This window comes from Ovis canadensis, chromosome 9, assembly GCF_042477335.2.
Source record: "Ovis canadensis isolate MfBH-ARS-UI-01 breed Bighorn chromosome 9, ARS-UI_OviCan_v2, whole genome shotgun sequence".
Taxonomy (NCBI): Eukaryota; Metazoa; Chordata; class Mammalia; order Artiodactyla; family Bovidae; genus Ovis; species Ovis canadensis.
The window spans coordinates 57,850,095-57,877,568 of NC_091253.1; the positions used below are offsets into that span (position 1 = coordinate 57,850,095).

Here is a 27,474-nt window from a genome sequence, read left to right on the forward strand (position 1 = left end):
AGGTGGGATTCTTTACCATCTGAGCCAACACTTTAGATCTACTCAAACTGTTCCTAAATGCCGTGCTCTCTCACCCCAAAGGTTACATACATCATGTGGAAGTCGTATCTCCTGCCTTCTTGTCTCGTCACTCCTCCCATAGGCTGGGTTGGTGATCTTGGTTTTGGATTCTGCTATCATTACATGTTTCCATCACTGTGGAGATTCACTGTGATATAACCATTCCCTTACTTTTCTGTCTCCACTTCCCATCCTGACTCCTGAGGGCAGTGACTATATTTCATCTCTTCTCCTCAATGCCTAGCACAGTGTCCAGGATGGAGTAAGCATGAGTAAATTTATAGCACTTTCTCTCTGTCACATGTGGTTGCGTGTTAGTTGCTCAGTTGTCTCCAATTCTTTGTGACCCCAAGGACTGTAGCCTGGCAGACTCCTCTGTCCACAGGATTCTCCAGGCAAGAATACTGGAATGGGTTGCCATTCCTTTCTCCAGGGGCTCTTCCCAACCCAGGGGTCAAACCTGGGTCTCCTGCATTGCAGGCAGATTCTTTACCATCTGAGTCACCAGGGAAGCTGCAATGTAGATAGACAGAGGCAGCTAAAATAATATTTTTGTCTACTCAACAATAGGAATTTACAAGTACATCCGTCTGTCCATCATCTAACAATCAAGCAATCTATTTACCCACCTACCTCCAAACCTTTTCAAAACAGATTTTAGGTTGCTTGAGCAACTACTAATAGTAGAGTACAACATATAAACAAAGCTAACAAATAACACATTGGAGACAATATGTTCTGTTAATGGGATCGGCTATATGACAATGGCGTGTGACAGCATCAACATGCCACTATTTCCTTTACGTTGCTGCAGAGAAATTGCCAGGTTATGGGACATGGCTAGAGAGGTTTGTGTAATGATACCAAGGTAGGAAATCTCTTTTCCCATCTTAGCTTTACTATTACCTAATCAAGATGTGAAGAGCCAATTCATTGGAAAAGACTGATGCTGGGAAAGATTGAGGGCAGGAGGAGAAGGGGGCAACAGAGGATGAGATGGTTGGATGGCATTATCGACTCAATGGACATGAGTTTGAGCAAACGCTGGGAGATAGTGAAGGGCAGGGAAGGCTGGCGTGCTGCAGTGCATGGGGTCGCAGAGTCAGACACGACTGAGTGAACCACCACCACCACCACCACCACCACCACCACCAAGTGGCTTTGGGCAAAAATCACATCATTTCAATTGCCTACATGTGTACCCTGCAGATAAGAAGACTGAGTTTCCAGTGCTGATAGAGGTCAAGGTCAATGCTCTGTACTGATGTGAGAAGAGTTTCCCTTTAGCCAGCTTCTCCCTCTACGTCACTCTGCACACGGCAAGGCTCTGCTCTATGACACAGACACCACTAGCAAGGCCCACAAGTCAGCCTTCAAAACATGAGGCAAGAAGAGGACAAGAAAAGGCAATCAGCACAACCCAAGAAACACATTTCTTTTGGCCAAGAAGCCAGCATCCTTGTTTTCTATGAAGGGACAGCACAGGGTGAGGCGAGCCAGACACAAGAGCTATTTAACTGCCCCAAAGAAACCTTCTCTCTTGGAACTGGGGGTGGAGGAACAACGTAGAGGAGGAAAGAACAAAAGGAGTGCACTGGATCCATCTGCATTTGCAAACTGAACATCAGCAGAATTTCTGTTGTTTTCCAGTGTGATTTCTGTTGGAATTCTACATGGGAATTTTGGCAGCAAACCACTTATTATTTCAAAATTTTCATTCCCTATCTATTCCCTAAGCCACCCCCTCTTCTTTCTCCATGGCCCTACTCCAATTTTTGCATCAAAGATACTCACGAAAGAACAGCAGATTGGACTTCCTTAGTGCCTCCCGTGTGTCAGAGCTAGTTCTATCCACCTAACAGATGTTTGAGGGGGACTTTCCTAGCGGTCAGGTGGTTAAGACTCTGCACTTCCACTCCACTGCAGGGGGCATGTGTTCAATCGGTGGATGGGGAGCTGAGACACCACATGTTGCATGGTCCGGTCAAGGAAAAAAAAATTTAAATATGTATTTATGTACTGAATCGTCATACTGACCCTAGGATACTATCATTATCCAATTTTAAAGATAAGAAATTGAGGCACAAAAGGGTCCCTCCAAAATGAATGAATACTTAAGTTCAACCTCCAGTACCCTAGAATCGTAAGATGTGCTGTGCTATGCTTAGTCGCTCAGTCGTGTCCAACTCTTTATGACCCCACGGACTGCAACCTGCCAGGCTCCTCTGTCCATGGGATTCTCCAGGCAAGAATACCAGAGTGGGTTGCCATGCCCTTCTTCAGGGGATCTTCCTGACCCAAGGGTCGAACCCAGGTGTCCTGCATTGCAGGTGATGCTTTACCATCTGAGCCATCAGGGAAGCCCAGAGTTGTAAGATAACATGCTGCATAAATGCAGGGCTTTGAGTCAAGTTGGAATAGTTGATTATAATTATTCAACAATTTTCTAATTATAAGAAATAGTAACTACAGAAAAGAAAAATATAAAGAGAACTTATAGTTTAGTTTATGGTCATGTTATGCCCACTGGTGGTAGCTTAGTTGCTAAGCTGTGCCTGACTCTTGTGAGCTCATGGACGGTAGCCTGTCAGGTTCCTCTTCACATGGAATTCTCCAGGTGAGAATACTGGAGTGGGTTACCATTTCCTTCTCCAGGCGATCTTCCTGATCCAGGGATCAAACCCAGGTCTTCTGCATTGGAGGCAGATGCTTTACGGACTGAGCCATCAGGGAAGCCCACTATCCAGAGATAAATCCTTTATTGTAGAATTTATTTATTTTTGGTAACATTTTTAATGTGAAAAATCTTTTATCTTCTTTTGGATGTATATACATTAAAAAAAAAACTTAAACTGGAACTACACTGAATATCATTTTATATCATACCTCTTGCACCTCCACTGTGTTTTGCCACATTTTGAAAATATGACTTACAAAAAGAATAATATCAAAATTTCATCTCTTGGACAATTTCAATTATTTTTAGGACTTGTGATTAGACATTTACTTTTAAAAAGATAATGTCTGCAAATTATTAAAAGTAGTGCTCACTGTAGACTATTACTTTCAAAATTTTGGAAAAAAATTAAAAAGACATAGGAGAGCCTTCTACCTACCAAATCTGGTGCTTAAGCTTCCAGTGGACGAGTCATGGTCCCTGCCACCAAGGGACTGATGGGGGAGGATAGAAAGGGACAGACAGAAAATCATGAGCTATGAGGGAGGTATTTTCACAATGAGAACAGCCTCTTCTTCCAGCATCTGTACCTGGCGACCCTTCCTTCCTTCTTACTGAAGTCCAGCTCTGTCACTGGTGTTCTGAACTATCCTCTTGCTACCCAAGGACTTGACTCTTTCCGCTGCTTCCTCTCCTTTCCACATAATTTATCATTTCTATTGGATCATTCCAACTGACACTCAAATACGTCTAAATTAGCTTCTGTTTTAAACCAACCTCCCTACACCATGATCCTATGATCCTCTCTACCTACAGCCCAACTCTTTGCATCTTGTCATTGTGGAAACGCCAATCAATCTTTCCTGTTTTCACTTCCTCAACTCTCCTTTTATCTTCAACCCACTTCCATTGGGCTTACATGTTCTGCTTAATGAAATGGTGCTTATCACAGTCATTACCAACCAATATCCTGGGCAGATCGAACAGTCACTCGACACAGTAGTGAACACCCCTCATTCTGGAAATACTATTCTCCAGGTCTTTGTGATGCCCCGTACTTTCCCACCTACCTCACTGTACACTCCTTACCACTTTCTCTTGCAAGTTCTTCTTTCTTGGTCCTATTTCTAATTGTCTGAGTGTCTAATGCTCAATCCTACACCCTCTTACCCTTTCCCCTTTGAGATGATATATCATCTTATGCCTTTATGACCCCCACTACACCTTCCCATTTGCTTCTCTCCTCTGAGACCCAAACCTAAATGTTCATAACCTCTTGATCTGGATGTTGAATAGGTATTTCAGACTTAATCTGCTCATTTCAGAAGAGTTGAGGACAGCTCTTTCCCCGGTCTTACTACTACAAACCCACCCTTCCTCATCTCAGGTACGATGACCATCCATCTAGATACTCAGGTCAACAGCTAGTGGCCATCCTTAACTCTACTTTCTCTCTCCTCCCACATCTTGTCTATTAGCAGATCCTGCCAGGGCTTTCGCCAAATTATATGTCAATCTTCCAACTTTTCATCATGTCTGGAACTGCTACAGTCTCAGCCAAAAGCAACTGTCTCTTAACTGGTCTCAATGATTCTAGTTCCTTATATAAGCAGACCAGTCATTTAAAAGTGTAAACACAAGTCTACCATATTCATGCTAAAAACTCTCTAATGGCTTCCCACTGCAATTAGAAATAAATCCAACTTTCTTTACTACAATCTACAAAGCCCTTTTTGATCCAGATCCTATAACTTTCCCCTACTCACTCTGCTCCAACTACATGGATGACCTTGTTTATTTAAGAAGCAAAATGTATTCCCACCTCAGGGCCTTTGCACAGGTCATTCCCTTTCCAGAATGTCTTCCTGCTGTTCCAGGTGCTTCTTCCCACCTTCCTGGTTTCTTTACAAATGTCCTCTCTTCAAAGACACCTCTTCCCAAACATCTCAGCTAAAGATATCCTAGTTTGCAACATCCCTTATCCAATACTCTTCTGATTTTCTTCCTACACATATCTCTACCTGAGTCTATTTACAATAAAAATGTTTATTTTCTACTTGCCCTCCAGAGTGCACGCTCCATGAGGGCAGTAACCTTGATTTAATCATTGCTGCATCCTTAGCACCTACAACTGTGCTTGACACCTAACAATTAATAAATATATATTGGCTAGTAAATGAAGTGTCTCAGTGTTAGAGCATCACAGAGAAACAGCATTTATAACTGCAAAAAAAAAAATCCAAACTGGCAACATTTTAACATATTTAACTCTGGTTATTGTATAATAAGTCATAAGTGCTACAATCATAATCATACAGTATAGTATGATTTATTTTGCTGACTGTTCACTTTAAAACTTAAAGTTACATGCTGCTGCTCAGTCGCTCAGTTGTGTCCAACTCTTTGTGACCCCATGGACTATAGCTTACCAGGCTCCTCTGTCCACAGGATTTCCCAAGTAAGAATACTGGAGTGGCTTGCCACTCCCTTCTCCAGCAGATCTGCCCCACCCAGGGATTGAGCCTGTGTCTCCTATGTTTCATAACAGCAGTTTTTAAAATTTCCCTCCAATTTCTTCAACATTCCATACTTTAAGAAAAATTAATAAATTTAAAAAAAAAATTAGGTTTACAGCAAAACTGACGAGAAAATGACAGTCTCCATACACTCCTTGCTCCCACACACGCATAATGTCCCCTGCTGTTGACATCTCACAGAGTGGTACATTTGCTACAATCAATGAACCTATATTGACACATCTTCACCACCTGAAGCCCACAGTTTACATTAGTGTTCGCCTTTGGTGTAGGACATTCTACAGGTTTATACCCACCACTGCAGAATCATACTGAATAGTTTCACTGCCCTAAAAAGCTTCCGTGCTCCACCTCATTCATCTCTCTTTACTCCCACTCCCTGGCAACTAGCTGATCCACAGTTTGGCCTTTTCCAGAGTGTCAAATAGTTGGACTCATTCAGCATGTAGCCTTTCCAGATAATTTGCCATACATTTTAAAATCAAGGCTACACTGTACTGCACAGTCTATTTTTAAAACTTGGAGTTAACCATGAATATTTTCCCTATATTTAATAAGCAGTTTTAAAACAATTTTCAGTGAGGATGTATCATTAACCACTATTCATCTATTTTAGAATTTTTAAAATATATTTCTATATTTTATTGGTTAAAAAAAAACTACCATGTGAGAGATACAGCATGGAGTTGAGTGGATTTCTAGAAAGCACTGAACCTGAGTTAGAATCTGCCACTCAGTAGCTGTGTGGCCTTACACAAGTTTTGTTTTAGCCACTCTAAGCTTCTCTTGGATATTCTATAAAAAGGAGATAATACCAGTGCTCCTATCCTAGAAATATAAGGGTATTAAGTGGAATAATGTATGTAAATCACATAGGACAAGTGTTCAGTAAATGTTTATTATTCTATCAATTCTCTGCCTATAACTGTTTTCTTAGAATAGAAGTTAAAAGTGAAACTACTGAGTAAAAGGATCAGTACATTAAGGTTCTGACGTATTATTATCAAGCCACCTTTCTGAAAACTGTACTAATTTATACCCTTATCAGTAACATAAGTGGTCATTTCACTGCACTCTAGAGACTATATTACTGATTTTAAATCTTTGCTAATTTGGTGGGCAAGAGGCTGAGGACTCACTCTGACATTTTTGATTACTAAAGGTGAAATCCAACATTCGTCTTTTCTTTATATATTGAAAATTCAAATGCTTTTCTCTTGTGAATTATCTGTTTACGTTCTTTGCTAATTTCTTTAGGCTTTCCTTAGTGCACTGCAACAATACTTTTTATTGGTTAAAAATAATTTTGTCTTTTAATATTATCTATAGTTTTCAAAAAATAGTGTTTGTTTTCTTCCCTGACTACAAAAGAAATAAGTATACGTTATAGAGAGTTTGAAATATACATAAAAGTATAAGTAAGAAAACAATCAAACCTCTAGCTGCAGATAAAAATACTGTTAAAATTCTACAGAACATCTTTCAATCTATTTTTGTTCCTCCATTAATTCTAGGTGCATTATACTTTTCTATTAAAAAAATCAACTTGCAAATTAGCTTACAGCTCTTCCACTTTTAGAAGCATAAACATTAGGACAGAACACTTCACTTCAGATCAAAAGTAATTAGCATTGGCATTCCTTCCTCTGAAAGAAGATTCTTTTCCTAGCTAAAAATCAATTTCTTAACAAGATATCAAAATAATTAACACACAATAACCTAAATTTTACAGTTACCCAAGTTTACTAGTTATTCTAATTTATCCTAAGGTTAAATTATAATGAAGCCAAGAGGTAAATTAATTTCTTTCCTTTATAAGAAAATTTACTGCAGCTTACTTCCTTTCAAGTGTGGCACTACTTAGAGGCTGTCCATGGTGCCCTTCCTTGGTCTTTGAGTTATCAAACCAGGTCTATTGAGATCAGAACCTTAGTTCCAGGCCTTTTCTTAATAAAAAATTATGAAAACGAGGAGCTATAAGAGTAAATGCTTTGAAAATCAGACCTGGGACAGGAGTCCACACGTTAAAGGCTCAAGAAAGGACTGTGGCATTCACATTGCAGAGCTCAACACCAAAGAGTCCTCTGGGCCATCTCAACGAACCAACATACTAGGAGTGCGAGGGAGAAAGCTACAACACAGCTCCACCCTTGACGAGGAGAACATGCTGCGCACAGCCCTGAAGACAAGAGGTGAGGTCCTTCTGAAATGGAGCAAGACCCTATGGTGCTCGCGCCCCCTGTCCCCTGCCTGCCGTTTCGCCTGGGGAAAAACTAGCTAAAGAATAAGTTTAATCAGAGAAGTGAGAAGGTGCAAAAAGGAAGGAAAATAGTCAAAGGAGACTAAATAATAATAATGTACTCATTAAGCATAGTCAAGGACCTTTGGTTCCTTCTCAAGGGCTAAGATATCCTGTGAGCTGTCTTAGAGATACTGAAACTCCCACCAGGTGGAAGAAGTTAACCACTTGTGACCAGACTGTAACCATGACATAAGCTGCCACAACTCTGAGAACCGGCCTCAAAGAAATGGGAACAAACGGACCCTGGAACTGAGGATTAACTGTATCTCAAACAATCAAGATGAAGCGGATCAGTCAACCGATGACCAGTTTCAAGAAGACTGTCAAAAGTGACTGTGCTGTTTCTACATGTAGCCCCCTCCCTCAGCCTATAAAAGTTCTTGCCCCCTGACTGTCAGTGGAGAGAAGTCGGCCTATGGACACGCGCCCACCCTTCCCTCGGTTGTCAGCACTGAAATTAAAGCAAGCTTTCCTTTTGACCAACCTGGCCTCTTCACTGGCTTCTGAGCAGCGAGCAGCCAGACCCCACTTTCTGTTATACTTCTGCTTCCCCACCTCGACCCCTGTAGCCTGAGAGAAAGAATCTCAGAGGCTACCATGTTGATACAAAATCAGTTAGGATGGCAACCGTAATGTCAGCGAGATGATACTACTTAACACCAGACAGACAGAGAAAACTCAACATAAATTTGTGCCTTACTTTTCTTTAGACTTATATCCATCTTGATCAAATATCTTCCTGTAACTGTGGAGAAATCCAGTAGGAGAACCGATAAAAGGCAAGTTAAACTGAAATGTTATCATATTTGGAAGGCCCATCACCTTTCAATAAATAACCAACAGAAAGAGCTCTTTCTCCAATCAGTCAGAGAGAGACAGGCTCTACTCAAGAAGCTGGAAAAGAAATCCTCCAATTTCATACTGTCATTCATAAAAAATGACTTTCCATAATAAGCATCATAGGATTGCACTCGGAGACCTTTGGTAAAATGATACAGAGGGCATTAGACGTGGACATAGGAAAGCCAGGAGTGCATGGAAGTCAAGTCTAAACCCTTCTCTGGCAGGGTGGGGGGCTGGAATAGTATTTTCTTTGATAATTGTGTCTCTCTGTCACTCATGTTCCTTCACATGTCAAGTATTTTTAATGGCTCAAAAAACCAAGATTTCTCTTTTCTATTTTTTTTCCTTAAGTGTCAACGGAATTAATTTAAATTGTGATTGCTTTTATTAAAAATTGTCAGTAAGCAAGATGACAAGATTTTGAAAACTAAAAATGGGTAACTTTTTAACACCTTAAAGTACAATGAAGATATTTGTAAATTACTTTAAAATCATATCTAAAATTTCCCAAGTAATATTCTAATAAACATTTTAAGCAACTATTTTTATAACATTAAGAATTGTCACTGGAAGCTCCTCACAGTGTTTCTTTATTCAGCATCTTTTATAAGTCACAGCTGCAAACTAACCAAATTATACAGACAGGCTGGCAAAAAGTTAAAATTTTAAAAGAAAGTGAGGCTACAGTCAACAATCAGAGTTCAGAAATCACACATCAAGCTAACCAACAGACTATTAATTTCCATAACATTACTTGTCCTCTAGATCTTCAAAAGCTAAAAACATGTAATTAAAATATATTAAAATAGTAATGCCCCTTACCACAGTGCACTGCTAACTGGAGTGTGAAATCAGGCATTACCACATCATTTTTGCCTGATGAGATAATTTTGGTTTTCTAAAGAGTATTAAACTAATACATTTATTTTTGCCAGGAAATAATTTCACTCTTTAGTTTGAAAGAAACTATTACTTGTAGTAACCATTCTCAGCTTTGTTGAATTACAAAAATATAAAATGAAAGATTGAAATAAGTTTAAGAACCAATTTATTTTTTAAACATTGTGCAAATCTAGAGCAATGGCTAAGTGAATCCTTCATTTAAACTTTTGCTGACACCTTTATATTACTCTCAGGTAAAATAATGTAAAGTCAACTGTGGTAAAGCTGACAAGCTTAAATAATTTTTCACTATTGATTTTTATATGTGGTTGAATTAGTCCTTTATCCTGTTTTCTACTTGACTTATAAGAAAGAGTCCTCAAGAATAAAATCTGGTATTTCAGTATCTTTATGGATCCTTAGTTCTTTTTTAAAATTTAGGCTTATGAAAAAACTACATCCATCACAAATCTAAACTAGGACTTTTAATATTTACTTTTATTTCAGACCTTCTCTGTATAGTTCAGCATGAATAATGTTAGTAAACAAATAAAAATCTGACTACTACATCCAAACTGAGTTTGGAAGCTTCTCTGTCTTATATTACACCAAGTTATTACTTTGTCTAACTTCTCACTTGTCTAACTTCTCACTTTTCACCACATAGTTCTGGCATCGCACAGACTAGCTTTGGCATTTTTAAGAAGGTAGAGTTTAAAAACAATAGAAAACTACTGCTAATTTCTTCTTGATGGACGCTATTAACACCTATTAATATCAGTAAGAGTAACAAGGCTGAATCCAAGATAAAATATCAATCTAGTCTGAATCATTGGAAACAAAAGGAAACTCAAGAAAGGAATTTTAATGTATTAGTAAAATATAGAATTTTTTGGTGCTGTTCTCTTATGAAGGGAATCACAACCAAATATTAGAAACAGCTTTTGAAAATAAGTATGATTATTAAGCTTTTCTAAAGCAATTAGGAAATTGTCACTCCCCCTTGGAATATTTCTACCTTAAAAATAGTAAGGCCTTATATATAATTTCCTTAAGGAAAGCAAGCACATTACATGCCAAAAAAAAAAAAATCTGTATTTTACTCTATGTGTAAAAATAAATATTTCACTAAAGGAATGGAGGAAAAATGAAGCACATTTAAATAATTTCATTGCACTGGAAGTTGCCAATTCGTCTGAGTAGTTTCATTGCAGATGAAAAGAAATCAAAATACAGGACAGATGTTGAACAAACCACATTTAAATTCTGTCACACACTAGCATTTTTAAAATGATTTTGGCTCATCTATGAAATAAGGTGCATTTTCCTTGATTTTGAAAAGGGGAAACATCAGGAAATATTTAAAGGCCAATTGCTGCCAATTAACTTTGATCAGTAAAAGTTCTATTTGAATCTTTCAGATTCTTCTGTCTGAAATAACATACATTTATAAAATCTAGCAAAACAACAACCTGATGATTAATGCCTCTTGGCAGCCCTACCACAAGCTTGCTTAATAGCAGGATTTAAATAAACAACTATCTCTATCAAGGAGAGAGTGAAAATAGGCATATTTTCTCATAGTGTAGACATGAAAACCAATATTCTTTATTCTGAAAAATGCTTCCAACCAAGATCAGCACGTTTGTCACTGCCCATAACACATTTTACTAGCCACTGTACAAAAATTTCCTCCCGAACTATAAAGGACAAATAAAACCATCAGCAGTTTGACATAAGGAATCCTGGCAATCCCAAGCGTAGAGGCTTGACTAAACTGTTATACAACCAGCTGGACTAGCCTGACAGAAAAGCACCTGGCTCAATGTGACAGGAGTCTGACATGGATAACATATAACACATGCAAGGATCACTGAGGGTAACACATCTCAACAGTGATTATTAGCTGAGAAATCTGTACTCCTGATAATCAACACAGTTTCACATTAAAGATTCTTGCCATCAACTGTTAACCCATATCAATGGTTCCACAGAATCAAACTTTGAAACACAACAACCAACATAAAGCAAAGCAAATTCCACGAAGGCAAAACACATCACCATATAATCAATAATTATGCTACCTCACCACTCCAATTATATGTTCAAAAATTAATATTCCACTGTTATTTCAGGACCAATCATGCATTTCCAAACACGCAACATGAGGAGTATATAAAAGAATCCTAACTTACTTCCAAATCATTAAAAAATAGATGAGTGTCGGCCAAGTTGAAAATCATTTCTTCCATTCGCAGTCCAAGGGAAACTGAAGTAGGTGGATCCTGAAAGAAGAATTTTACAGGTCAAGACCATATCTACATCAGGGTACAGGAAATAAAGTGTCTCATTGAGAGGGACTTTACATCAGGATAGGCCACAAGACCTGGGCTCCAGTCTTTGTCAGATTATGTGGCTTATTCTGTATTTGGACTTCAGTGACTTATTTCATTTGAAACGTGCCTCTAATGTTGTTGGTACTTTGCCTAACAAAGAAAATATAAACTCCAGGGTTACTCAGACATGTAGAGTGGAGGAAATTCACCTTCACACAACTGTTTCAGAAGCAAGGGAATCAGTGACCCAGGAAGACATGTTTTTTATGTTCTACTATAACTCATACTAACTACTATGGGCAAGAATCCCTTAGAAGAAATGGAGCAGCCCTCACAATCAACAGAAGAGTCTGAAATGCAGTTCTTGGGTGCAGTCTCAAAAAGGAACAAATGATCTCTGTTCGTTTCCAAGGCAAGCCATTCAATATCACAGTAATTCAAGTCTATGCCCCAACCAGTACTGCTTAAGGAGCTGAAGTTGAATGGTTCTGTGAAGACCTACAAGACCTTCTAGAACTAACGCTCAAAAAAGACGTCCTCTTCATTATAGGGCACTGGAATGCAAAAGTGGGATGTCAAGAGACACCTGGAGTAACAGGCAAATTTGGCCTTGGAGTACAAAATAAAGCAGGGCAAAGACTAATAGAGTTTTGCCAAGAGAACACACTGGTCATAGCAAACAGCCTCTTCCAACAACACAAGAGAAGACTCTACACATGGACATCACCAGATGATCAATACCAAAATCAGATTGATTATATTCTTTGCAGCCAAAGATGGAGAGGCTCTATACAGTCAGCAAAAACACGACCAGGAGCTGATTGTGGCTCAGATCATGAACTCCTTATTGCCAAATTCAGACTTAAATTGAAGAATGTAGGGAAAACCACTAGACCATGTAGGTATGACCTAAATCAAATCCCTTACAATTATACAGTAGAAGTGACAAATAGACTCAAGGGATTAGATCGGAAGACAGAGTGCCTGGAGAACTATGGATGGAGGTTCATGACATTGTACAGGAGGCAGTGATCAAGACCATCCCCAAGAAAAAGAAATGTAAAAAGCCAAAATGGTTGTCTGTGGAGGCCTTACAAATAGCTGAGAAAAGAAGAGAAAGGAAAGGCAAAGGAGAAAGGGAAAGATACACCTATATGACTGTAGAGTTTCAAAGAATAGCAAGGAGAGATAAGAAAGCCTTCCTCAGCGATCAATGCAAAGAAACACAGGGAAAAAATAGAAGAGTAAAAACTAGAGATCTCTTCAAGAAAATTAGAGATACCAAGGGAACATTTCATGCAAAGATGGACTCAATAAAGGACAGAAATGGTATGGACCTAACAGAAGCAGAAGATATTAAGAAGAGGTGGCAAGAATACACAAAAGAACTATACAAAAAAGATCTTCATGACCCAGATAACCATGATGGTGTGATCACTCACGTAGAGCCAGACATCCTGGAATGTGAAGTCAAGTGGGCCTTAGGAAGTATCACTACAAACACAGCTAGTGGAGGTGATGGAATTCTGGTTATTTTAGATCCTAAAAGATGATGCTGTGAAAGTGCTGCATTCAATATGCCAGCAAATTTGGAAAACTCAGCAGTGGCCACAGGACTGGAAAAGGGCAGTGTTCATTCCAATTCCAAAGAAAGGCAGTGTCAAAGAATGTTCAAACTACCACACAATTGCACTCATCTCACACACAACCAAAGTAATGCTCAAAATTTTCCAAGCCAGGCTTCAACAGTATGTGAACCATGAACTTCTAGATGTACAAGCTAAATTTAGAAAAAGCAGAGGAACCAGAGATCAAATTGCTAACATCGGTTGGATCATCAAGAAAGCAAGAGTGTTCCAGGAAAACATCTACTTCTGCTTTATTGACTGTGCCTAAGCCTTTGACTGTGTGGATCATAATAAACTATGGGAAGTTCTTCAAGAGATGGGAATACCAGACCATCTGACCTGCCTCCTGAGAAATCTGTATGCAGGTCAGGAAGCAACAGTTAGAACTGGACATGGAACAACAGACTGGTTCCAAAAGGGGAAATGAGTACGTCAAGGCTATATATTGTGACCTTGCTTATTTAACTTATATGCAGAGTACATCATGAGAAATGGTAGGCTGGATGAAGCACAAGCTGGAATCAAGATTACTGGGAGAAGTATCAATAACCTCAGATACGCAGATGACACCTTATGACAGAAGGTGAAGAACTAAAGAGACTCTTGATGAAAGTGAAAGAGGAGAGTGAAAAAGTTGGCTTAAAGCTCAGCATTCAGAAAAGATCATGGCATCAGATTAAGATCATGGCATCTGGTCCCATCACTTCATGACAAATAGGTGGGGAACAGTGGAAACAGTGGCTGACTTTATTTTGGAGGGCTCCAAAATTACTGCAGATGGTGACTGAAATTAAAAGACGCTTGCTCCTTGGAAGAAAAGCTATGGCCAACCTAGATAGCATATTAAAAAGCAGACATTACTTTGCCAACAAAGGTCCATCTAGTCAAAGCTTTGGTTTTTCCAGTAGTCGTGTATGGATGTGAGAGTTGGACTATAAAGAAAGCTGAGTGCTTAAGAATTGATGCTTTTGAACTGTGGTGTTGGAGAAGATTCTTGAGAGTCCCTCAGACTACAAGGAGATCCAACCAGCCCATCCTAAAGGAAATCAGTCCTGAATATTCATTGGAAGGACCAATGCTGAAGCTGAAACTGCAATACTTTGGCCTCCTGATGAGAAGAAATGACTCCCTGAGAAAAACCCTGATGCTGTGAAAGATTGAAGGCAGGAGGAGAAGGGGACGACAGAGGATAAGATGGTTGGATGGCATCACCAACTCAATGGACATGAGTTTGAGCAAGTTCTGGGAACTGGTGATGGACAGGGAAGCCTGCTGTGCTGCAGTCCATGAGGTCACAGAGTCAGACACAACTAAGGGACTGAACTGAACTGATAACCCATAATCCTGGGCTTCCCAGGTGGTGCAGTTGGTAAAGAATCCACCTGCCAATGCAGGAGATGCAAGGGACACAGGTTTGATCCCCGAGTCAGGAAGATTCCCTGCAATAGGAAATGGCAACCCACTCCAGTATTCTTGCCTGGAGAATTCTATGGACAGAGGAAGCTGGTGGGCTATAGCCCAGTTCAGTTCAGTTGCTCAGTCATGTCTGACTCTTTGCAGTCTCATGAATTGCAGCACGCCAGGCCTCCCTGTCCATCATCAACTCCCGCAGTTCACTCAGACTCACGTCCATCGAGTCAGTGATGCCATCCAGCCATCTCATCCTCTGTCGTCCCCTTCTCCTCCTGCCCCCAGTCCCTCCCAGCATCAGAGTCTTTTCCAATGAGTCAACTCTTCGCATGAAGTGGCCAAAGTACTGGAGTTTCAGCTTGAGCATCATTCCTTCCAAAGAAATCCCAGGGCTGATCTCCTTCAGAATGGACTGGTTGGATCTAAGCCATGGGGGTACAGACAGTCTGACATGACTGAGCACCCATAATCAACATAATCCATAAAGTGTCTAAAACCACTGTCACAACTACCAGAAAACAGATACAATTTAGATAAATTTCAGAAGGACAGTAAATAGCAATTTTACTCCAGATGATAACTACCATTATTTTTTATTTATTCAGCCTGCCTCCCAATTTTGAGTGCACTCAAAATGGGAAGCGGTGGCCACTCTGACCAGCTGGCACCATGCCAACTCAGAAGGCTGATCTTGACATTCCTGTGACACTATTTAGTCATCAAACAGCCAGTACCACACACAGAGGGGAGCACCAGCATTCTCAACAGTGGCTTCTACCCAACACTTCAAGCCTTTGACACTAGTGATTGATGGTTTGTGCCACACAATCTATATCCTGATGACATCTGCCGGCATTGAGATGGGGAGTGTGGAGGTATTTAATGGTGTTACTATGTTCAAAATGCATCTCACCCACAAAGCAACAATGTTCACGGTGAACATCCTGACTCTGCGTGTGTAAGTCACTTAGTCATGTCCACTCTTTGCATCCCCAAGGGGTACAGCCTGCCAGGCTCCTCTGTCCATGTGATTTTCTAGGCAAGAATACTAGAGCGGGTTACCACTTCCTTCTCCTGGGGATCTTCCTGACCCAGGGATCAAACATGGGTCTTCTGCACTACAGGTAGACTCTTTACCATTTGAGCTATCAGGAAAGCCTGCATAGTTAGTGAAAAGCAAACAAAAAATTCTGTCGAGAAAGTATTTAAGGATATAATAGTGAGTTTTTCAAGTTTTTATTGGCATTCTAACAGCAATACCAACTTTCACCTTTATGGCATTTAAAATTTTTCCAAAGAACAATAATTTCTGATCTACTACTTTATAATCACAGCAAACCTTTGGATGTACAGGTATCATTTAGTGAGAGAAACTATGACTAGAGAAATTACACCTTCATGTCACCCATCCATCTGGCTGGGGTGTAATATGTGTATCAACCAACTCTGAGTCTTGGAGGAAAGAACAAAAACCCCAGAGAAAGTAATAATCTTGCTTCCTAATACGGTCCAACATAAACCTTGCCCATTTTCTCTATTGTCTTCTAAACACACTGTCTTCATTTTAAAGCTCAAGACTTGCCTGTGTTTTACCCCCTACCCTGTAAGTATCTGAAGTGCATCAACAACCTAAAGCCCCATCTTCTCATGGGCTTTGATACATAGCAACAAGTGGTGGAAGAAGAACCTAGACCCAGGGGCCAAGCCCTACCCTTGTTCTTCTACTTTGGTGTCTTTAGCTCACTAAGCCTCAGTTTTTTCACCTAATAAATCAGATGGCTAGATAGCAAATACCAGATAGAATATTTTATCCCATAGAATTAAAAAAAAAAAACCTCCATCTTTTAATTTGTCATAATCATAGGGGCTTCCCAAGCAGCTCAGAGGTAAAAGAATCCCCCTGCAATTCAGGAGCTACAGGAGATGCAGGTCGATCCCTGGGTTGGGAAGATCCGCTGCAGGAGGGCATAGCAACCCACTCCAGTATTCTTGCCTGGAGAATCCCATGGACAGAGCAGTCTGGAGGGTTACAGCCCATAGGGTCGTAAAAAGTTGGACACGACTGAAACAACTTAGGATGCATATGTGTTTATACACATGGGAGAAAGGAGGGGCCTGAGACGCACTGGGTACAGCCATGGGCCAATCAACTGTGGCCAGGAAGGCAGAGTTAACCCCATCCCTGCAGGACCCATCCCACTAGCTCCCGTCGACCCCACCTGCATGAGCACCTGGATGCTCTACCTTTGCAAGAGTCTCAGAGAAGGACAAGACGAGGTCTGAGGAAATACAGCAGGATGGTACTGCTAGCCTCAAATCCCCTCCCCCCAAGGCCTTCTCTGCCAGCTGACTGGCAGTGGAAAGGAGGCAGAAAACACATCATTGCCAAAAATCTGGGGTGAGATTGGCAAAAGGGCTGAGCAAATACCCCACGGTTTTTGTAAGAAGGCATACAGAAAAGAAAAATACATAGGCCAGCAGAGTGTCCAAGAGCTGTGGGCGGAGAGACAAATAAAAACAATTCCTTCAAATTTCCTGTGCAATCAGATGAACCTATTTGTGAGGCAGGAATAGGGACACAGATATAGAGAATAGATATGTGTACACAGGGGAGGGGAGGGTGGGATGAACTAAGAGAGCAAGATTAACATATATATACCATCATGTGCAAAATAGCTAGCTAGTGGGAAGCTGCTATATGGCGCAGGGAGCTCAGCTCAGGGCTCTGTGATGATCTAGAGGGGTGGTATGGGGGTGGAAAGGAGGCTCAAGAGGGAGGGGATATATGGATACAGTTAGCTGATTCACTCTATTGCATAGTAGAATCTAACATAGCATTGTAAAGCAATTATTCTCCAGTTTAAAAAAAAAAAAAGGAAACACATTTCCTATGCAATGATTTAGCCTTGATCAATCTTCCCCTTGAGCTACCACCTAAAATCAATGAAATTTCATAGGTTGTAGAAGAATTAAAAACAGTTTACAAGTGAGTAAAGAAAAACTCTTATCGAATCTTGGTTTTATAGGAAAATTGCTCACTCACAAGAATTCCAAGTAGCAATAAGCATGCTAGGAAAAACAAATGCTCAAATACAGCCCAGAGCAGAATGGATCAGCAGGGAAAGTTCAAACAGTTGTTTCTGAAACAAACACCTGACTCAGGTGTGTCCTCCTTCTCGTTGAGGCCAATATAAATACACTGACTTATCTCATAACCACGTCAATGAATCTTTTTATGTGGCCAGGTGGAAGAGACACATGGCAATTATTTAATTGGCAATTCTAGAATTTATGTGCCACGGTAGCATTACTTCTGAAAAACGATTATTTCTCCTTGATATGGTTGCTTATTTATACCACCATCAAAAGAATTACTCTATTGTTTGTGAATATACAGCATACTCTAACTTTTCTTCATAAATTACAGTAATGACCTGCGAGTCAGAATACTAATAAATTTTAAAGGCTCATTCAGTCTTGTGGTCAAATACAACACAGATGTTGGCCTTATTTACCTCTTAACGCTTTTCTCTTCTGTTATTAGCTGCCATTCCTTAACAGTTTTCCTACTGCCACTCCACCATACTATCAGGAAACATTACGACACCTAAAGAACAGCCTGATGATGAACTGGAATGGAGGGATTTTAGAATAGGAAGGGGATCAAGTCAAAAGCAGTATTCCTCAAATATTTTAAAATAATCCACTGCAAAATCTAGTAACATCTCTCTCTGTCTCACACATACACACACACAGCTGAAATGTGTGTTTGGCAAAATGAGACTTTCCATACTGTGTGGAGCCTATTCTGCTATTTTCCATTTCATCGCCCATCAACGTGTCGAAGTCTATAGTTTGAAAAGCAGAATTCTAGAGAACATGTACTTTTGATTTCAGAGACAGGAAAACTAATTGGCAACTGTGTTATGACTTGCTTGTGATGCTGGGAAAGACTAAGGGCAGAAGGAGAAGAGGGTGACAGAGGATGAGATGGTTGGATGGCATCAGCGACTCCATGGACATGAGTTTGAGCAAACTCCACAAGACAGTGACGGACAGGGGAGCCTGGAGCACTGAAGTTCATGCGGTCACAGGGTTGAACATGACCGAATGACTGAACGACAACAATGGAGCTGTGAGGGTGCAAAGTTGCCTCACCCCAAGTGTTCTACCTGAAAGGAAAGGAGCTGGAAGAACAGACATATAACCATGGTCACAGATTTACTCCACATTCGAGCAACTGGAGTCCTCATATCAAGGTTAGATTCGATCTTCCTATTATAATAATCTTTTAATATTTTCACATTTTCCAAACATGCCTGATACAAGTCAAATGTCACAAAAGCTAACACTGAACAGTTAATAAATGAGTCGCAGCTTGATGGCTTATTTTGGCATATTTAGAGGAAGAAAGGAAAAAAAAAAAACACGTTTTTTAAGACCCAAACTGAGACATTAAAATCACCATGTTTTTGGCTAAATCTTACTTTTCTTGTGCTTTGCAGTAACAAATTCCAGAGCTGCAGTTATGAAAGAGTGGTTTTTAAAACACCATTTTTTGCTCTATCACTTTTGAAAAATTATTTAGAACCTTGCTTCCACTTCAAAGAAATATTTCATTTTAAGTAAAACTTGTTGCCAAATGTTTCCATTCTTCTCTGAATTTGACTCCTCAGTGGTATTTGCCACTCCTGTCGAATTTCTCTTAACATTTCTCCTTCTCTGATGTTTGTAACATCATGAACTGTTTTTCTGAGCATCGTCCTACAATCAGATTATCCATTCCCTATCCCTTAAGTGATGTCAGTTCCTAGGACTGTTTTCATCTCTTCCTCACTCTATTTACACTGCCTACAGAACCCACACACTCACACCTTCACCCACCACCCCCATCCCCCTCTATTAAATCTTAGACCTCATTTGTAGGCCCATGTATCAATCGCCTATTGGTCATTGATACTCGATGTACCATGCTGTTGTTGTTGTTCAATCGCTAAGTCATTTGCGACTCTTTGCGACCCCATGAACAGCAGCACGCCAGGCTTATCTGCCCATCACTGTCTCCCTGAGTTTGCTGCCCATTGAGTCAGTCATACCATCCAACCATCTAGTCCTCTGTTGCCCCTGTTGTTGTCTTCTCCTCTTCCACTCAATTTTTCCCAGCATTAGGGTCTTTTTCAATGAGTCAGCTCTTTGTATCAGGGGGCCGAAGTATTAGAGCTACAGCATCAGTCCTTCCAATGTACCATACAGTACTTGAAACTCAATGGGCTGCAATCTGGAGTCATCATATTCCCCACATTAAATGAATCACAACCTTCTGCTGCTTGGATCTAGAATTCATAACTTCCTTATATTCACCACCATTTTCTTTTTCCCCAGGCCCATATCTCTTTATCTGCAGTAGCTTCTCTCACTGGACTGGTCTTCTCAGGTTATCAGGATGAAGACATCAAGGTCTCTGTTCAACCCCCATGCCCACATCCTGCATCCTTGCACAGGGCTTCTCCCACTGACCCTTCATCAGTCCATGGTTTTCCTCCACGACTTCTCTCAGACAGGCTTGTCAGCTTCTGGGTACCACGGCTGTGTGTGCTCTTGTCTGTGGCAGAGTCATACCCCTGTATCTTTCTCCTCCATCCTTGAGACCATGCATAGTGTCTGGCCCAGGGCTTCCCCAAAGTTTGGTGCAGAAGTAAATGAATGACAGCAATAAACCGCAATTATTTCAAAAAATTCTAATTAAGAAAAAAATATTAATTTTTATCTTTAGTTAGTGTCTAGTATCAGTGAAAAAAAAACAAACCACACCTTAGGTACTTAGCTTAGAAGGAAAATTGTTTGACTCTCAAAATCATTCTATCTAAATACTATTAAACACATTCATTCATAATTTGTACCTGATTAAAGAGCAGCTCATTTTTAGAAACAGCTGCTTACAAAGCCTTTCTTATCTATGTGATACACTAAATAAGACTAGCCTAAGAACAGCATCCAATTATTTATTTTTTAAACTCATCAGTGATTATGTGTTAATACATCTTGTGAAACATATTATGATGTGCTCTGCAACTTAGTTCCCTAGTAAAAATTGAACAGTCCAGTGAAGAAGCTCAAATAGGGAAAATATAATCAAATGTTTTATCATTTTTCTGGTTTAACAAAGAAACACTGTAAACTTACTACAGTTCTTATGTCCAGGAAATTCTACTAGCTGTTCCTTGCCAAAATAAGACAAACAGTATTCAGAGATAAAGCTATTTGCAGCAACATGGATGAACCCAGAGACTGTCACACTAAGTGAAGTAAGACAGGGAAAGAAAAAAATAAATGTGATATCACTTATATGCGGATTCTAAAAAGTGATACAAATTAACTTATTTACAAAACAGAAATACAGACATAGGAAACGTATGGTTACCAAAGGGGAAAGGAGGCGGGGAGGGAGGGATAAATCAGGAGTTTGGGATTAAGAGATACACACCAGTACATATAAAACAGATGAATAGCAAGGACCTACTGTATAGCACAGGGAACTATAGTCTATATCTTGTAATAACCTATAATGGAAAATAATCTGAAAAAGTATATGAATATTTATATATACATATATATATGAATCACTTTGCTGTACACCAGAAACTAACATAATATTGCAAATCAACTATACCTCAATTTTTTTTAGATGGCAAATGTCTGCTTAAAGTCATGAAAATAAGGTGAAGGAACTCGTTGCAATGCGAGGCTACTCAAGGTTGCTTTGTGTAAGTTGAAGATGGTTATGTCTACTGAAGAGAAATCAATATTATACAGAAAAGTTAGGTCCAAGTCTAAAGCAATTCTTTTGCTCTCATCCTCTATCCAGTGAACCCCACAGCCTCAAGATCTTTTTCTCCTGTTTCTAGAACACAGAACTGCCCACAGAGACAAAAGTTATTATCATACTATATCCAGATCATCAGCATCACCCTGGCCATCGTCATTCTTTTATTGTCTGTTACTTGATTTTTTTTCAGCCTGATCACTGCCATTTACACTAGGTCTTCATGTGACGAAAACGCTTTGAAGAGAAGAAACTCTAGACAAAATCAGTGCATAGAAATGCGGAAATTCATCTTTCAGGGAGATTCATGTGTCAGTCTTGAATTAACATGTTGACAATATATACACTATTGATACTATGCATAAAATAGATAGCTAATAAGAACTAACGTATATACCTCAGAGAACTCTACTCAGTGCTCTGTGGTGGCCTAAATGGGAAGGAAATCCAAAAAAGAGGCTATATGTATATGTATAGATGATTCACTTCTCTGCACAGCAGAAACGAACACATTATAAAGCAACTATCCTCCAACAGAAATTGATTTTAAAAAGATTATATATAATGTGAATTAAAGGAAAGAAAAGGATGTTTATAAGTATATGTGAATATTAGAACATTGGAAGACTAGGATATGGGCTCTCGTCGACTTGTTTTGTCTTACAGATGAGCTAGGGCATTTGATAAGAGCTTCCCTGGTGGCTCAGAGATAAAGGATCCACGGGTTAATGCAGGATACATAAGAGATGAGGGTTTGATTCCTGGGTTGAGAAGATCCCCTGGAGAAGGAAATGACAACCCACTCCAGTAATTCTTGCCTGGAGAGAAGCCTGGCAGGCTACAGTCCATGGGATTGCAAAGAGTCAGACTCAACTCAGCCACTAGACAACAACAGTGTATGACTTAAGAGACTAAACAACAACAAAGGGCATTTGATAAGCTTCAAGCATCATTAAAAATGCACTTTTCAGTAAGCACAATCCACAGCAACTCAGAAATTTGATTTTGCCAAGACTCAACCACCAGACAAAGACACTGTTGTGACTGCAGGGCTGTGTCATTGTTTCTAAATTTCCATCTAGGAGTTCTCTTAGGATGACGAGGACTGAAACTCCTTTCATCAGAGCTTATGAGGGTGCCATCCAGTTCATCTCTTGACTGAACTAGGTCTAACACTGGCCCACACATGAGGCAGTGGCAGGAGTACATTTTTGCTACATGTCAAATAAATGGAAGGAGTTTTCTAAGGTAATTGAGCTCCCAACCTGCAGGCATAAAGGGTAGAAGGACACCAGAAGTGTGCATTCTCACGGTGGTCATACCATGCGCTTTGCAGTCATAGCATCTAGACTGAAATTCTCATTTTACCATTTACTAGCTCTGTGGTGGGCAGTTCAGTTACTTAACCCCTGGATTTCAGGTCCCAGATCAGCAAAATAGGAATACAACAGATTTGCTTGAGCTTTTTAATTGATGATATATTTAAAGTTCTGAACACAGAGCCTAGCAAGTATTAAGCTGCTGCTGCTGCTACTATGGGTGGTGGTGGTGGTATTTCTACCTCTACACTACAATAATAACTGCGGATCAGTCCAAACATGGGACACCATGTTCCTACTACAGAAAGGTACATAAACATTCTGCGTTCAGACTGGATGTGAAGTTCATGCTTTTGTAAAAATAAAGTCACCTCTAAATTTCTCATGCCAATATTTTTGAGGTGATTGTGTTTTTAAGAGACCAATATCAGTAGAGCTGATTTGTGTGGATGTTAAACTGGGAACATGCAGTGTGACCGCTCCAAGAAGCAATGCCACTGGTTCTCCCAAAAGATGCTAACCAAGCTTCTTATCACTAAGAGCAATGACCCAATTCTAGGAAATCAGCAGAGGTGTTGTCCCATACTCTGAAGATCTAGGAATAGAGGGGAAAGCCCTGTCATTCAGATAGGATCCAAGCACTACACCAATTCCATAGAAATCCAAAAATGTTCTTTAAGGAAAAAGCAATTACCTGCACTGCCAAGCAGTGTGATTTCTGTGGGTGGGTCACTTAATACCTATTAGCTTATATCCTTTAATCATTAAAGAGTTAGATTTTTGGACAGGAACTTAAGCAAAGCCCAAATCCATTGTTTACAGTCCAAATGACTTGGCAGACCAGGTCATGGCAAAATCTTGATAAGCCCAAGCTTATCAACAAATAGCTGGTAGTGACAAAGGGCAATAAACCATAATTACTGAGGTACATTCCAAATGTAGTACCCTCACTGTATAGTCCCTGAAATTTTTCAGGGTTCACAAAATGACTTTAGCATTTGAGGAATACATAATTCAGAGAGGCCTTGTTTGTGTTAGGGTCAAAAAATAAATCTGTGGGAGTACTTTAAGAATATCAACATCATACAAAATTATCTGCTACTATAACAGGAAAGAGAAGTAGGGCCTAGTATTAGTTGTTCAAAAAATAGCACCTCTGATTGGAGTCATGTGACTGATGACCAGGGAAAGGTATTCCATTCCTCAGCTCCCATGTGAGCATAGCATCCTTTCCCTAATGTAAATAGTTGATTACTCCCAAGATTACCATGTATATGCATTATACATAAAAGTAAAAGTCCCTCAGTTCTGTCCGACTCTTTGTGACCTCACAGACTATTCAGTCCATGGAATTCTCCAGGCCAGAATACTGGAGTGGGTAGCCATTCCCTTCTCCAGGGCATCTTTTGAACACAGAGATTGAACCCTGCTCTCCTGTACTGCAGGCAGATTCTTTACCATCTGAGCCACCAGGGAAGCCCATGGTGGCCACCATATATATTGTACATAAACCTCTGCTAGATACTTACACAGAAAATGCCTTAAGGCTAGATTTAAGCTTCAAGGAGTAGAATTGGATTTACCTTTAAAGTTAGCCACCAAGCATCAAGCACACCTACAGATTATTCATATTAGTTCACCGACTCAAGAGCTGTGGCTGGTAAACTGAAATTCACTATGCTGTTGAAAAGATAATGAAGGAATGGGGCACCTACATGAGCCACTAAGGATACTCATCTGTCTCCAAGAGGTGACCAGGAAGCCTTAGCCAGGACCTGCACTAATACTGGAGAGATATTCAAGGAGAGAAGATATTTAAGAAAATCTCCAAATTCAGAAAGCAGTTTAGGTTCACCTCAAACCTGCCTCAAATCAACCCTGAATATTCATTGGAAGGACTGAAGCTGAAGCTTCAATACTTTGGCCACTTGAGCGGAAGAGCCATCACTGGAAAAGACCATGATGCTGGGAAAGGTTGAGGGCAAAAGGAGAAGGGAGCAGCAGAGGATGAGATGGTTAAAGAGCATCAATGACTCAATAGACATGAATTTGAGCAAACTCTGGAAGATAGTGAAGGACAGGGGAGCCTGGCATGCTGTAGGCTTCATGGAGTCAAAAAGAGTGGGACACAGCTTAGCAATTGAACAACAACAACACTACCTCCCCAAAAGTAGCTATGGGCTAGTCATCTATAAAAAACACTGTCATTCTTTTTATTTCTTATGTGGGTCCACATATGCTTGGTTTAGCTGAGTTAATGAATTTATGGTTTAAAAACCCCTCAAACTGGAGTTTTCTCCTTCTTAATCAACTTTGAGTCAAGGATTTACAGGATAATTGAGAACACTCTACAATGGCTTGTTAAATGAGACTTCAATCAGAATGTTGATGTTAAAAAAAAAAGAGAGAGCAACCAGACATTGTGAAGTCACTCAGTAGTGTCTGACTCTTTGTGACCCCATGGATTGTAGTGCACCAGGCTCCTCCATCCATGGAATTTTCTAGGCAAGAGTACTGGAGTGGGTTGCCATTTCCTTCTCCAGGGGATTTTCCCAGCCCAGGGATCGAACCTGGGTCTCCCACATTGCAGGCAGATGCTTTACCGCCTAAGCCACCAGGGAAACACAACCAGACATTCAGTTCAGTTCAGTTGCTCAGTCGTGTCCGACTCTTTGTGACCCCATGAATCACTGCATGCCAGGCCTCCCATTCCATCACCAACTCCTGGAGTTCACCCAAACTCATGTCCATTGAGTTGGTGATGCCATCCAGCCATTTCATCCTCTGTTGTCCCCTTCTCCTCCTGCCCCCAATCCCTCCCAGCATCAGTCTTTTCCAATGAGTCAACTCTTTGCATGAGATGGCCAAAGTATTGGAGTTTCAGCTTTAGCATCAGTCCTTCCAAAGAACACCCAGGACTGATCACCTTTAGAATGGACTGGTTGGATCTCCTTGCAGTCCAAGGGACTCTCAAGAGTCTTCTCCAGCACCACAGTTCAAAAGCATCAATTCTCCGGTGCTCAGCTTTCTTCACAGTCCAACTCTCACATCCATAAATGACCACTGGAAAAACCATACCTTGACTAGACAGACCTTTGTTGGTAAAGTAATGTCTCTGCATTTTAATATGCTATCTAGGTTGGTCATAGCTTTCCTTCCAAAGGAGTAAGCATCTTTTGATTTCATGGATGCAATCACCATCTGCAGTGATTTTGGAGCCCCAAAAGATAAAGTCTGACACTGTTTCCACTGTTTCCCCATCTATTTCCCATGAAGTGATGGGACGGGATGCCATGATCTTCATTTTCTGAATGTTGAGCTTTCAGCCAACTTTTTTACTTTCTTCTTTTACTTTCATCAAGAGGTTTTTCAGTTCCTCTTCACTTTCTGCCATAAGGGTGGTGTCATCTGCATATCTGAGGTTATTGATATTTCTCCCAGCAATCTTGATTCCAGCTTGTGCTTCTTCCAGCCCAGCATTTCTCATGATGTACTCTGCATAGAAGTTAAATAAGCAGGGTGACAATATACAGCCTTGATGTACTCCTTTTCCTATTTGGAACCAGTCTGTTGGTCCATGTCCACTTCTAACTGGTGCTTCCTGGCCTGCATACAGGTTTCTCAAGAGGCAGCTCAGGTGGTCTGGTATTCCCATCTCTTTCAGAATTTTCCACAGTTTATTGTGATACACACAGTCAAAGGCTTTGGCATGGTCAATAAAGCAGAAATAGATGTTTTTCTGGAACTCTCTTACTTTTTCCATGATCCAGTGGATCATTGGATGTTGGCAATTTGATCTCTGGTTCCTCTGCCTTTTCTAAATCCAGATTGAACATCTGGAAGTTCACGGTTCACGCATTGCTGAATCCTGGCTTGGAGAATTTTGAGTATTACTTTACTAGGGTGTGAGATGAGTGCAATTGTGCAGTAGTTTGAGCATTCTTTGGCATTGCCTTTTTTGGGGCTTGGAATGAAAACTGACCTTTTCCTGTCCTGTGGCCACTGCTGAGTTTTCCAAATTTGCTGGCATATTGAGTGCAACACTTTCACAGCATCATCTTTCAGCATTTGAAATAGCTCAACTGGAATTCCATCACCTCCACTAGCTTTGTTCATAGTGATGCTTCCTAAGGCCCACTTGACTTCACATTCCAGGATGTCTGGCTCTACGTGAGTGATCACACCATCATGATTATCTTGGTCATGAAGATCTTTTCTGTACAGTTCTTCTGTGTATTCTGGCCCCCTCTTCTGCTTCTGTTAGGACCATAACATTTGTGTCCTTTATCGAGCCCATCTTTGCATGAAACATTCCCTTGGTATCTCATTTTCTTGAAGAGATCTCTAGTCTTTCCATTCTGTTGTTTTCCTCTATTTCTTTTTTTTTAAATTTATTTAATTGGAGGTTAATTACTTTACAATATTGTTTTGGTTTTGCCATATATCAACATGAATCCACCACGGGTATACACGTGTTCCCAATCCTGAACCCCCCTTCCCATCTCCTTCCCCGTACCATCCCTCTGGGTCATCCCAGTGTACCAGCCCCAAGCATCCTGTATCATGCATCAAACATGGACTGGCTATTCATTTCATATATGATATTATACATGTTTTCCTCTATTTCTTTACATTGATCGCTGAGGAAGGCTTTCTT

At 40.2% G+C, this 27,474-nt stretch overlaps 1 protein-coding gene across 19 annotated transcripts in view; it reads right to left on the bottom strand.

Moving 5' to 3' along the window:
* Positions 1–27,474, bottom strand: part of EYA1 (EYA transcriptional coactivator and phosphatase 1) — a 374,655-nt gene that overhangs the window by 35,198 nt on the left and 311,983 nt on the right. For all 19 annotated transcript variants that reach the window (XM_069600239.1, XM_069600237.1, XM_069600238.1 and 16 more), the window contains one exon: positions 11,497–11,586. In XM_069600239.1, coding sequence (XP_069456340.1) covers positions 11,497–11,586 — 90 coding nt within the window. The remainder of the gene's footprint in view (positions 1–11,496; positions 11,587–27,474) is intronic.